The 13,938-nt window shown below is 42.1% G+C and overlaps 1 protein-coding gene across 1 annotated transcript; it reads right to left on the bottom strand.

Moving 5' to 3' along the window:
• Positions 1-2,038: 2,038 nt before the first annotated feature.
• LOC132828342 (uncharacterized) lies at positions 2,039-13,938 on the bottom strand. The gene is made up of 5 exons (XM_060845363.1): positions 13,869-13,938; positions 4,688-5,008; positions 4,231-4,554; positions 3,589-3,697; positions 2,039-2,733 (listed from the first exon to the last, which is right to left on the bottom strand). Exons 2-5 carry the CDS (start codon positions 4,992-4,994, stop codon positions 2,643-2,645), a joined length of 831 nt encoding a protein of 276 aa, XP_060701346.1. The 5' UTR covers positions 4,995-5,008; positions 13,869-13,938; the 3' UTR covers positions 2,039-2,642.

Genomic DNA, 13,938 nt, shown 5'->3' with positions numbered 1-13,938 from the left:
CTACAAATCTTTTCACAAACTTTGAATTCTAAATAATATTTTGCATTTGTAATTACTGTCCAAAAGGATATGGAAGCTGTACAATGTAGGGAAACAAATGGTGACATCTTGAAAAATGTTCATATTACAGAAAAGGAAGTGCTGGAAGTCAATGCCTAAAAGTGAATAAATCCCCAGGACCTGATCATTTATTCCTTAGAACTCTGTGGGAAGCCAGGTAAGTGATTGCTGGGCCTTTTACTGAGATATTTTTATCTGGAGGTTGGCTAACGTGGTGCCACAATTTAAGAAAGATGGTAAGGACAAGCCAGGGAACTATTGACCAGGAAGCCTGATGTCGGTGGTGGGTAAGTTGTTGGAGGGAACCCTGAGGGACAGGATGTACATGTATTTGGAAAGGCAAGGACTGATCAGGGATCATCAACATGGCTTTGTGCGTATGAAATCATATCTCACAAACTTGATTGAGATTTTTGTGGAAGTAACAAAGAAGTTTGCTGAGGGCAGAGAGGTAAATGTGATCTATATGGACTTCAGTAAGGCATTCGACAAGGTCCCCCATGGGATACTGATTAGCAAGGTTAGATCTCATGGAATACAGGGAGAACTAGCCATTTGAATGCAGAAATAGGTTAAAGGTCAAAGACAGAGGATGGTGGTCGAGTGTTGTTTTTCAGACTGGAGATCTATGACCAGTAGAGTGCCACAAGGATTGGAGCTGGATCAAATCCTTTTCATCTCAATGATTTGGATGTGAGCCTAATAGGTATAGTTAGTAAGTTTGCTGATGACACCAAAATTGGAGGTGTAGTGGACAGCGAAGAGGCTTACCTCAGATGAGACCAGGATCTTGATCAGATGGGCCAATGGGCTGAGAAGTGGCAGATGGAGTTTAATCTAAATAAACGTGAGGTGCCCCTTTTTGGGAAAGCAAATCTTAGCAGGACTTATACGCTTTATGGTAAGGGCCTAGGAAGGGTTGCTGAACAAAGAGACCTTGGAGTGCAGGTTCATAGCTCCTTGAAAGTGGAGTCGCAGGTAGATAAGATAGTGAAGAAGGTGTTTGGCATGCTTCCTTTATTGGTCAGGGCATTGAGTACAGGAGTTGGGAGGTGATGTTATACCTGTCCTGGACATTGGTTATCCCACTATTGGAATATTGTATGTAATTCTGGTCTCCTTCCTATCGGAAAGATGTTGTGAAACTGGATAGGATTCAGAAAAGATTTACAAGGATGTTGTCTGGGTTGGAGGATTTGAGCTATGGGGAGAGATTGAATAGGCTAGGGCTGTTTTCCCTGGAGCGTCGGAGACTGAGGGGTGAACTCATAGAGGTTTATAAAATGATGAGGGGCATGGATAGGATAAATAGACACTGTCCTGGGTGGGGGAGTCCAGAACTAGAGGGTATAGGTTTAGGGTGAGAGGGGAATGATATAAAAGAGGACTAAGAGGCAACTTTTTCATGCAGAGGGTGATGCACGTTTGGCATGTGCTGCCAGAGGAAGTGGTGGAGGCGAGTACAATTACAACATTTAAAAGGGATCTGGATGGTTATATGAATAGGAAGGGTTTGAAGGGATATGGGCCAGGTTCTGGCAGGTGGGACTAGATTGGGTTTGGATATCTGGTTGGCTTGTCTAAGTTAGACCGAAGCGTCTGTTTCCATGCTGTAGATCTCTGTGACTCTATGACTCTATGTGAGGAACAATATGACAGTGACCTGGGAATATACCATTTCCTTTTGCTCTCTGGCATCTCCTTTGTTCTCTGACCGCCCCAGAAAAGGGGATTTGATGCTGTATTTCCTCTTTAGATCAGACTCTGGTTTCTTTGTTTACATATTTATTAATGTATGCGTGGGATCTGTACATACCAATAAATGCTGAATAAATCAATTTGTTTGAATAGCAACAAATGTATTTTATTATTTTAACAGATATTGAAGTTCCATCCAATGGAACTATTACACACTAACTCACTTGTCTCTCTACCCAACAGCATTTACATTGTCTTCATTCCAAATTAGGACACATGGTTATATTATTCAATGAGATTTAAACAAGGGCATGGACAGGGAGGTCTTTTTCCTCAATGGGGGTATCCAGAACTAGAGGGCATAGGTTGAAGGTGAGAGGGAAAAGATTTCAAAAGGACCTGAGGAGTAAATTTTTCGTGCAGAGGATGGGCATGTGTATGAAACGATTTGCCAGACGAAATGGTGGAGGCTGGCACAATGACAGCATGAGGCCACCATGGAGAGAGATGAGGCAGGACCAGAGTAGGCCATTCAGCCTCTCGAGGGTCCCTCAGCATTCACCTGGATCAGGGCAGATCTTCCAACTGAATACCATTTTACTTGCACTTCTGTCATGTCCCTCCATATCTTTATTACCCAGAACATTATTAATCTCTGTTTTGAATATACTCAAGGCTGGAGCCTCCAGAGCTCTCTGGGGCAGAGAATTCCAACAAACCATCACCCTCTGAGTGAAGAAATTCCTGCTCATCTCAGTCCCAAATGATCAACCCATTCTTCTCAAACTGTGTCTCCTGCTTTGAAACCCCTCCACCCAGAGCCACCTCATTGATGGGGAACTTAGAGTGCTCAAAATCATTCTTGTAAAGGCCATGATGCTCACCTAATGTTTTTGTGTAAACATTGTGACAGAAACAGAACAAATCACCAGGAGAGTGAAGAGTACCCAGCGTATCACATCCCAGGCAACGTAACTGTGTAAAACAGAAGAAATACAAAATCATTTGAAGGAAACAAGACTGCTTGATGTTTTAAACATTTATCCCCTGTTCACACTGCAGTATATTGTAGCAAAATAAAGCAGCACAGCTGAAATTAATTTACAGTTTAATTTTTGATTGACTTGAACAATATATAAAGGCCAAATGTAACAAGTTTCAGTTCCACGTCCTGTCATGCTCAGCATCTTGTTGTCAATGAGGATTATTAGATGTGGATGGATATTTACAGGAGCACTGCAGTCTGGTGTAATATTCCAGTGGGTGAGAAGTCTCTTCAGTCAGTGAGGAACTCAGAATATCTTCATCCCACACTGCTCCTACACCTTCTAACAGGCAAGGCTTAACCAGCTGGAACCAGACAGCCTCCCACCCTCTCAGTTTGGGAATAATGTTTAACATGAGAGAATGGAGGAGAAGATGTGAGAGAATGTAATGTCCCTGGCAGTGATACTCCAGACACCCTGGCTCAACAAAATCTGTCACTTCTTTGAAATATACAACACCGTGAGCTTAGATGAATAACGAAGCATTTAACCTGGGACTTGGCAGACAGAGAATTGGCATTTCCTGTTATGAATGTCCAAAAATGTAAATAGCAACATTGGAAATGTTATGACTTGGAAATTGAACTCTTTTGTTAATTAAAACTAAAATTAAAACACCCAGAAAAGCTTGCCTTCAGCTCACCAGTAAGGAAGCAAACATAATAACATTGTATAAAGTTTACATTCTGATAAAATTGAAATGTATTGTAAGCCTTTATGCTCAGTCCCTTATTCTCACTTGGAATTAATGCTGATGGAAATATTGACAATGAAATTGTTCTACCTTTTACTGACAGACTTGGGTCCTGACGATGTTCTTGTTGCCCCTCGTGATATTTTTGGTGATGTTGTTGGTGATATTGTTGAGGAATTGTCACAAATATATTCCCTTCCTATTGAGACATGAGAAAATATTCAGCTTCATCTGAGTCTCACTTACAGACAACCAAGAGAGCTCTCCTCACCAATGGGACCTCAGGACTTCTGCGAAAAATGGGTTTTGCTGAATTCATTTCTCTCTTGGGGACACTTGATTAGGTCCTGGAGATTTATCCATTGTTATGTATTTTAAGATGATCAGCACGTCTCCTTCTGTAATTTGGACTATTTTCAAGACATCAATTTTCCCTGAGTTTCCTAATCTCCATGTGTCTCTCCACAGTAAAATATTCAAAATATTTGTTTAGCATCTCCCCAATTTGTGAAATACTTAGTTGAAGGAAGCAAATGGCTGTAATGCAGCAATGGAGTTATTGCAATGTTTCTCCACGCTGTGGGCAGGATTTTATATACCTGCTCATTTTCCAAGTACAGTGCTAACCATTGGCTTTATTCAGAACTGACAATGAAACAAATGGAGTACATTTTATTAATTACAGTTTCCCAGAGTGAGATAATAAACAAACAGTGTTTGCATCACACTTACCGATGCTGTTGATCTGTATCCTATAACTGCAGTTCTTCTCTCTTACATTGTTGACTGACACATGAACAATTTCACTGGGTTTTGTTCCCTGAGTATTTGAGGCTGTGCAGTAATATTGATGATGTTGCTGTGTGAAGGATTGACAATGTAGATCCAGTTTATTGGTGTCAGAAATCATTGAATCTTGAGATGGCATCTTCTCAGACCATGTGTAGTGAATGGGGAGAGATCCCTGGGCAGATTCACAGGAGACTGTCACTGAACCACCAGAACATGAGATTTTTGGTAGGGATAAAAATCGAAGCCCAGGAACAGAGACGGCTTCTGTGGGAAAGAAACAATTATTGAGAGATCAAAAAATCAAATATACTCCAAAACCTGGCCAATCTTCTTCCTGGTTAAAATATTGATCAGACATATCAGCAAAGAGTTATGTAAAAATCACTGAGATATTTACCTTGAGAGATGTGCAGATTTACATTAAACATGAGGTCAGAGTAAATACCAGGAATCTGAATCCCACAGCTGTACCATCCGGCATCTTCCCATTGAAGATTCTTCATTGCAACAAGAAATATTCCTTGTGTTTTGTTCTCAGTGATTGATATTCTCCCATTTGGCCAATCTGTTTTTGCTATAATGTTACATGAACGATTCCTTCCATGACACCAATATTTCACATTTGATTGGTACCGCCAATTTTCATAGTAACAAGATATTGTGATCGCTCTTCCCAAAATTCCAGTAACGTGTTTCGCTGCCATTAAAACATCTGAAACTGAAGAGATAATATTTCAGAAATTGAACTGGAAAGAATGACTAAATAAACACAGATACATTTTAATCAGCTGCACTCCACCCATTACATGATGAAGGTAATTATTCATATAAACCATTATCACAGTCTCAGGCTGTTCTAAATTCCCAGGGAATGATTGAAACAGTCGGGATATTTTCTTACCCCACTGGTCGAGCTTTGGGACAACCTTGAAATTGAGTTTGTGCTGCCCGCTGTGGGCTCTAACTCCACCGTGTGTGACTTCATCGAAATATTGCACCCCCCCGCCATTCCCCTTCCTCCTCCCCCCCCCCCCCCCCCCCCCCCCCCCCCCACCGTGGAGAGCAGCCTGAGTGACAGGCCTGGATTGGAGTCAGCTGGGGATCAGTGTGAAGGAGGGTACAGGAGCTGAAGGGTCCTTACTCCGACCTGAGAATGAGGGTTTCATCCAGGGAGGAGAGGTGTGTGTGTGTGTGTGTGTGTGTGTGTGTGTGGACTCATGGTGGGCTCAGGGGTTGCATTTTCAGGGCTCAACGAGCAGACACAGCGGGTGACCCAGTACGATGATGTGAGTCCTTGTGTAGGAAAGAAAGAGAATTCAGCTTCTGCCAGGGATGTTTCACAATGTGGGAGAGAGATCAATGTGCAGGACCTTAATGGCAACAAGGGCAGGATTATTTGTAATCACATATTGCTGAGAATGTAAGGAGGGTAAAATCACCACCTGCTCTCCAGATGTTGACTGACCTGCTGTGTTTTCCCAGCACCACACTCTCGACTCTGATCTCCAGCATCCACAGTCCTCACTTTCTCCTCAAAGTAAGTTACTGACCTTTCCAGAGAGATGCTTCATGGGAAAATGTATAAATTGCTGTGCCATTAGGTTCTGGTGTGAAAGAGGAGCAGCCTGTCGATGTCTGGCTAGACTTTAGTTCAATAAATACCAGACCAACAATTTTGTGAAGAGAATTGCCTTTTGTGTGGGGTACGATTCTTTAATAAAGTGACAGAAAGGATATTAAGTGTAAGTGAAGAGGTGGTGGGGAGAGAAGAAAGGGAGATAGATACATGAATGATTAAAGGTGATGAAGGTCAGAAAGCAGTGATCTTATTGGAAAAAGGAAGCTTTGGAAAAAGGAGAATTGTGAAAACAGAGAGATGCACACTTCAGGTTTCTGTCCGTGAATTATTCTGCATGAAATTCATGGGCTCCAGCCACAAAATGTTCCCGGAAGGTTTCTTGTAACAGAATTGACTAAGTCATAGTCTAGAGTAATGCTACATTGGGCATTTTAATTTTGAGTGTTTGAAAATTTCTTGACTATAAGTGGAGGGATGGCAATGATGAACAAAAATGTTATTGTAGTATTACACTGTAATGTGTAATTCAATGAGATTGAAAGAGAGTAAACAACTTCATTCAAGTTAAAGACTGAATGGAAAAGGCTTTTAGTGGGAAGAGAAATATAACCCAACCACCTACTTTTGTGACTGAATCTCACAAAACAATATTTAATGAACAGCACTCCAAAGCAGAAAAGAAATAAAAGCAAACGCAAAATGTTTTGTTTGAGGAGTTATTACCACCCCTGTTTCCAGAGTGTGTTCAACATTAAAAACTTTGGAAAAATTAAAATTATTATACTGGTATGTTCACTTAAAAGAAACATTATTTGGTCTTTTGCATTTCATTCATAATTAATAATATTTTGCTCTTCAGTATTTGGGAACTCTGTCACATGGGCCTATAATATGTTCAGGAGAAGATCGAAACCTCTCCAGTTGAATAATAACCTTCCTGTTGCAGTGATCAGAATTGTACACAGTGCTCCAAGAGTGGCCTCAGCAACATCCTATACACCACAATAAGATGTTCCAACTCCGATACTCAATGATCTGAGCAACGCAGACAAACGTGTTAAATACCTGCTTCACCTGAGCCCCAAGGTCCCTCTGTTCACCAGAACAACCCAGGGCCTGACCATTAATTGTATAAGTCCTCTCCTTGTTTGTTTTACCGAAATGTAATACCTCACATTTATCCAAATTAAACTCCATCTGCCACCGAGCAGCCCAAAGACCCAGTTGATCAAAATGCCTTTGTAATCTTAGATAATCTTCTTCACTGTTGACTATACCACCAAATTTGGTGTCATTCACAAACTCATTAACTATGCATCCTAAATTCCTCTCCAAATTGCTTATACAAATTACAATGATCCCTGTGAAACACCACTCGTCACATGCCATCAGTCCAAAAAATGCCCTTCATGACCACCCTCTGTCTCCTGTCCCAAACCAAATTTGTATCTGATTGGCAAGCTCACCCTGAACCCCATGTGATCTAACTTTCCTGATTAGTCTACCCTGCGGAACCCTGTCATTAATGCCTGTGTAGACAATGTGTACTGCTGTGTTGTCATCAGTTGTTTTGGTTACTTCATTAAATATCTCAGTCAGGTTTGGACAGCACGATTTCCCTCACTCTATCCCAAATCAGCTCTTGACTCTCCAAATGTATGTAAATCCTCTCTCTCAGAATCCACTGCAACAACCAACCCAGCACAGATATCGGAATGACAGCTCGAGAGTTCCCAAGCTTCTCCTTACAGTCTTTCTTATATAAAGGCACAACATTAACCACCCTCCAGTCCTTCAGCACCTCACCCATGGCTGTGGATGTTGCAAATATCTCTGCTAGAGATGCCCCAAATTCCTTCCCCAACTTCCCACACCATCCTCGGATACATTTGATCAGGTCCCAGTGAGTTATTAACTTTTATGTTTTTTAAAACCTCCAAAACTTCCTCTTGTATAATATGGACTGTGTCTTATGACATCAATGTTTATTTCCTGAAGCTCCCTCACCTCTATGTTATTTTCTATTGTAGAAACTCCTGCGAAATATTTGTTCAGTATCTCTCCCATCTCCTGTAGTTCCCCACAATGACAATCCCGATTACTTTTTTCCCTGAATCTGAGAGTTGGTGTGTCACATTGGGGTTTGTTAAAGGGTTTGGGCTGGTAACTACAACCCAGATATCCCACTTGTTTAAAACCATGGGTTTCACATGGAGCTGTCACTTGCCGACATAGACAGTGGTGACTTCCATCCTCGTGAGGTCTGTTTTCTGAGCCTGCAGGAATAATGTGAAACCTCATCCTCACACCGACACAATCCGCCAGTGGTTTTCCATCTCCTGAAGTGTGAGAATCCATGAGACAGACAGATGAGGTTCCCCATCTCCAGGGAATACACAGTCAACATGGGTTGGGGTTTTTTTTTAGGTGAATCATTTCTGCAACAAATAAACTATGAACTCTTTATTTTTTAGTCTTTAATGGACAGCTTTTGTTGTCCATTCCAATTGCCCCTGACTGAGTGGTTTTCTAAGCCATTTGAAGTGGGCAGTTAAGGACAAAGTACATTACTGGAGTCTGATGTGGAGCAGACTTGGAAATGGTGGCAGATATCATTGCCTAAAGGACGTTGATAAATCAGAAGGGTCTTGGTGCTTTCGAGAATCTGAGGAGATCCCAAAATACTTCCCATTCTGTGAAGTACTCATTTGAAGAAAGAAAACAGTTGGAAGGCAGCAAAAAGAGGATTCTGGGTAATCCAAGATGGAGGATGGGAAAAATTTCTGGCCGTAACAGGCTGCTCCTTTTTTGAGGTATTTCAGGTGTTGAAGGTGATCTCCTCGAATTCCAGGAGCAGCAAATACTGTTTAAGTGCTGCTGCATTGTTTTGGAACTTTGGGCAAAAAATGTCAAATTAGCAGCACTTTTAAAAGGGGGAGGAACAGACAAAGGCAACGCATGGTTAGGTCAGTGCAGGACAGGGAGACAGAAAAGGAAACCCACACTGCTAACTGACACAGGAGTGAACCTGTGCAGTTACTGCCTTTGTTGTTTGAATTGATGTATCACTGGACATCGTAGTGCGTCTGAGAAAATTAACAGACAGGGAAATTGACAACTAATCTTGGAGGAACCTGTTTGGGAAAGGTCACAGCACAGAAACAGATAAGTGAATATTTGTAAGTGTGGCCTGACAGAAAGTCTGCAGTAGTGAGTAGAGTGGATTCTTTTTTGATTACATGTTTTATTGAAATATGTCTCTTGATTAAACTTAAAAATATAAGCATTAAGTTAGCCTGGAGCAGGAGAGGAATAAGACAGTCCTATTTTCTGGGTCTGCAAATTGGAAAAAGCAAAAATGGCCTGGTGAAGAGTGATATGCCCTTCCTGTTAGATGTGATCGTTCTGAGAGAGTTGACATGTTACTGAGAATTATATCTGCAATAAATGCTGTTGTTTGCAAATCCTTTCAGATCAAATGTATCGGTTGGAGAGACAGTTAAGGGCAATGAAGAATTTACAAGAGCAAGGTGGTGTGATGGATGGCAGTTATAGGAAGGGGGAAAAGTTGCAGATACAGTCACATAGATGGGTTATGTCCAGGAAAGGTAAGAGAGGTAGGCAGGTAATGCAGGGTTTTCTGTGACTATCCCTATTTCAAACAAGTATGCTGTTTTGGGAAATGCAGGGGATGATGGATTCTCAGGTGAATGTAGCAAGAACAGCCAAGTTTCTGGTATTGAGATTGGCTCTGATGCAATGAGGGGTATGTCGAATTCCAAGAGATCGCTTGTGTTAGGGGACTCTCTAGTCTGAGGTACAGACAGACGTTTCTGTGGCCATCAGCGAGAAAGCAGAATGATGTGTTGCTTCCCTGGCGCCAGGATCAAGGATGTCTCAGAGGGTGTGCAGAATGTTCTCACAGAGGAGAGGGATCAGCATGAGGTCATTGTCCATGTTGGAAAAAAACAACATAGGAAGGGAAATGGTTAAGATTCAGAAGGGAGATTACAGAGAGTTTTGCAGGAATTTAAAATGGAGGTCCTCGAGAGTAGTAATATCTGGATTATTCCCAGTGCTACGAGCTAGTGAGGGCAAGAATAGGATAGAGCAGATGAATGCATGGCTGAGGAGCTGGTGTATGGGTGAAGGATTCACACATTTGGATCATTGGAATCTCTTCTGTGGTAGAAATGACCTGGACAAGAGGGACGGATTGTTCCTGAATTGGAAGCAGACTAATATACTGGCAGGGAAATTTGCTAGAGCTGGGCAGGAGGGCTTAAACTAGTAACGTTGGGGGGGGTGTGTGGGGGGTTTGGGGAGGAACCCAGGGAGATAGTGAGGAAGGAGATTAATCTGAGACTGGTACAGTTGAGAACAGAAGTGATTCAAACAGTCAGGGCGGACAGGGACAAAGCAGAGAACAAGGTAGGACTGTTAAATTAAACTGCATTTATTTCAATGCAAGGAGCCTAACAGGGAAGGCAGATGAACTCAGGGCATGGTTGGGAACATGGGACTGGCATATCACAGCAAATACAGGGACATGGCTCAGGGATGGGCAGAACTGGCAGCTTAATGTTCCAGGATACAAATGCTACAGGAAGGATAGAAAGGGAGGCAAGAGAGGAGGGAGAGTGGCATTTTTGATAAGGGATAGCCTTACAGCTGTGCTGAGGGAGGATATTCCTGGAAATACATCCAGGGAAGTTATCTTGGGGAAACTGAGAAATAAGTAAGGGATGATAACCTTATTTGGATTGTATTATTGACCCCTGAACAGTCAGAGGGAAATTGAGAAACAAACTTGTCAGGAGATCTCAGCTTTCTGTAAGAATAAGAGGGTGGTTATGGTAGGGGACTTTAACTTTCCAAACATAGACAGGGACTGCCATAGTGTTAAGGGTTTAGATGGAGAGGAATTTGTTAAGTGCGGACAAGACAATTTTATGATTCAGTATGTGGATGTACCTATCAGAGAATGTGCAAAACCTGACTACTCTTGTGAAATAAGGCAGGGCAGGTGACTGAAGTGTCAGTGGGGGAGCACTTTGGGGCCAGCGACCATAATTCCAGATTTAAGAGTGATGGAAAAGGATAGACCAGATCTAAAAGTTGAAGTACTAAATTGGAGAATGTCCAATTTTGACAGTATTAGGCAAGAACTTTCGGAAGCTGATTAGGGACAGATGTTCGCAAGTAAAGGGACGGCTGGAAAATGGGAAGCCTTCAGAAATGAGATAACGAGAATCCAGAGAAAGTACATTCCTGTTAGGGTGAAAGGAACGGCTGGTAGGTATAGGGAATGCTCGATGACTAAAGAAATTGTGGGGTTGCTTAAGAAAAAGAAGGAAGCATATGTAAGGAATAGACAAGACAGATTGAGTGAATCCTAGAAGAGTATAAAGGCAGTAGGAGAATACTTAAGAGGGAAATCAGAAGGGTAAAAACGGGAAATGAAATAGCTTTGGCAAATAGAGTTAAGTGGAATCCAAAGAGCTTTTACAATACATTAAGGACAAAAGGATAACTCGGGAGTGAATAGGGCCCCTCAAAGCTCAGCTCGGCGGGCTTTGTGTGGAGCTGCAGAAAATGGGGGAGATACTAAACGAGTATTTTGTATCAGTATTTACAGTGGAAAAGGTTATGGAAGATATAGAAAGTAGCGAAGTAAATGGTGACACCTTGCAAAATGTCCACATTACAGAGGAGGAAGTGCAGGATGTCTTGAAATGCATAAAGGCAAATAAATCTCCAGGACCTGATCAGGTGTACCCTAGAACTCTGTGGGAAGCTAGAGAAGTGATTGCTGGGTCTCTTGCTGAGATCTTTGGATCATCAATAGTCACAGGTGAGGTGCCAGGAGACTGGAGGTTGGCTCACATGGTGCCACTGTTTAAGAAGGTTAGTAAGGACAAGCCAGGGATCTATAACCAGTGAGCCTGATGTCAGTGGTGGGCAAGTTGTTGGAGAGAATCCTGAGGGAGAGGATATGCAAGTATTTGGAAAGGCAAGGACTGATTAGGGATAATCAACATGGCTTTGTGCGTGGGAAATCATGTCTCACAAACTTGATTGAGATTTTTGAAAAAAGTAACAAAGAGGATTGATGAGGGCAGAATGGTAGATGTGATCTACATGGACTTCAGTAAAGTGTTTGACAAGTTTCCCCATGGGAGATTGATTAGCAAGGTTAGATCTCATGGAATACAGAGAGAACTAGCCATTTGGATACAGAACTGGCTCAAAGGTAGAAGACAGAGGGTGGTTGTGGAGGATTGTTTTTCAGACTGGAGGCCTGTGACCAGTGGAGTGCCACAAGGATCGGTGCTGGGGTGTCTACTTTTTGTCATTTACATAAATGATTTGGATACAAGCATAAAATGTATAGTTAGTAAGTTTTCAGATGACACCAAAATTGGAGGTGAAGTGGATAGTGAAGAAGGTTATCTCAGATTACAACAGGATCTTGATCAGATGGGCCAATGGGCTGAGAAGTGGCATATGGAATTTAATTCAGATGAATGCGAGATGCTGCATTTTTGGAAAGCAAATCTTAGTAGGACTGGTGAGGTCGTCGAGAGTGTTGCTGAACAAAGAGACCTTGGAGTGCAGATTCATAGCTCCTTGCAAGTGGAGTTGCAGGTAGATTGGATAGAGAAGAAGGCATTTGATGTTTCCTTTTCTTGGTCAGAGTATTGAGTACAGGTGTTGGGAGGTCATGGTGCAGCTGTACAGAGTGTTGGTTAAGCTTCTGCAGGAATATTGTCTGCAATTTTGGTTGTCGTTCTATTGGAATGATGTTGTGAAACTTGAAAAGGTTCAGAAAAGATTTACAAGGATGTTGTCAGGGTTGGAGGATTTGAGCTATAGAGAGAGGCTGAACAGGCTGGGATTATTTTCCCTGGAGCGTCATAGACTGAGGGGTGACCTTATAGAGGTTTACAACATTATGAGGGTTTGGATAGGATAAACAGACAAAGAGTTTTCCCTGGGGTGGGGGAGTCCAGAACTGGAGAGCATAGGTTTAGGGTGAGAGGGGAAAGATATAAAAGAGACCTAAGGGGTAACTTTTGCACACAGAGGGTGGTGCATGGAATAAATGTGCAGCCAGAGGAAGTAGTGGAGGCTGGTACAATTGCAACATTTAAAAGGCATCTGGATGGGTATATGAATAGGAAGGGTTTGGAGGGATATGGGCCTGGTGCTGACAGGTGGAACTAGATTGGATTGGGATATCTGGTCGGTATGGACGCGTTGAATCAAAGGGTCTGTTTCCATGCTGTACATCTCTATGACTCTATGACTCTATGAATGCTTGCTCAGACACTAGGAGAACCTCTATTCTGTAAATAGTTTACAAATGGTGCCATTCCTAAAGGGGGAACAGGTTCTCAGTTTCTCACCTCATCGACACTGTCTCACCTGCCACAGCACAGCATTACTTCTCTCTGCTGGGCACTGGGATCCAGCTGAATTTTAACCCCGAAGGGGAACTGGAACCCCCAACGTGCTGGCATCAAAAGTGAGAGTGCAGCCACATGAGCTGCTGCTGATAGTTCCAAATACAGTTCCCGTGTGTCACTTCGACTTGATGCTGACTTGCTACTTCTCTGACAGCTCAAACAGATCAGATCAGGAAATAGCTGCAGGCAATATTTACAGGTATTTCATTGTACAACTGATCTCCACTCTATCCCCAATATAGGCCCTAAATCTGGACACAACAGTCATGGACTGAATTTAAAATTCCATTTGTTAGAAAAATGCAAATTCTCCATCAATCAAATGCTGTTTTAATTTTGCGGGGATTATTGGAGTTGTTCCAATGTTTCTACATGATGTGGTTAGTATTTTTTGGACCTCCACATTTTCTAACTACAGTACAAACCATTGGATTTGTTCAGAAATGACGAAGAAACAAATGGAGTGCATTTTATCAATTACAGTTTCCCAGAGTGAGATAATAAACAAACATTGTTTACATCACACTTACCGATGCTGTTGATCTGTATCCTATAACTGCAGTTCTTCTCTCTTACATTGTTGACTGACACATGGACAAT

This window comes from Hemiscyllium ocellatum, chromosome 26 (assembly GCF_020745735.1).
Source record: "Hemiscyllium ocellatum isolate sHemOce1 chromosome 26, sHemOce1.pat.X.cur, whole genome shotgun sequence".
NCBI classification, from domain to species: Eukaryota; Metazoa; Chordata; class Chondrichthyes; order Orectolobiformes; family Hemiscylliidae; genus Hemiscyllium; species Hemiscyllium ocellatum.
This window is presented reverse-complemented; position numbering and strand designations above follow the sequence as displayed.

What these genes read in the sequence shown, in the direction of transcription:
- LOC132828342 (XM_060845363.1), bottom strand. Translation starts at nt 4,994, where the DNA reads ATGGCAGCGAAACACGTTACTGGAATTTTGGGAAGAGCGATCACAATA. An exon ending in GATACAGATCAACAGCATCG is followed by an intron (nt 3,698 to 4,230) that starts GTAAGTGTGATG and finishes ATGTCTCAATAG; the next exon opens with GAAGGGAATATATTTGTGAC. An exon ending in CCCAAGTCTGTCAGTAAAAG is followed by an intron (nt 2,734 to 3,588) that starts GTAGAACAATTT and finishes TGTTTTACACAG; the next exon opens with TTACGTTGCCTGGGATGTGA.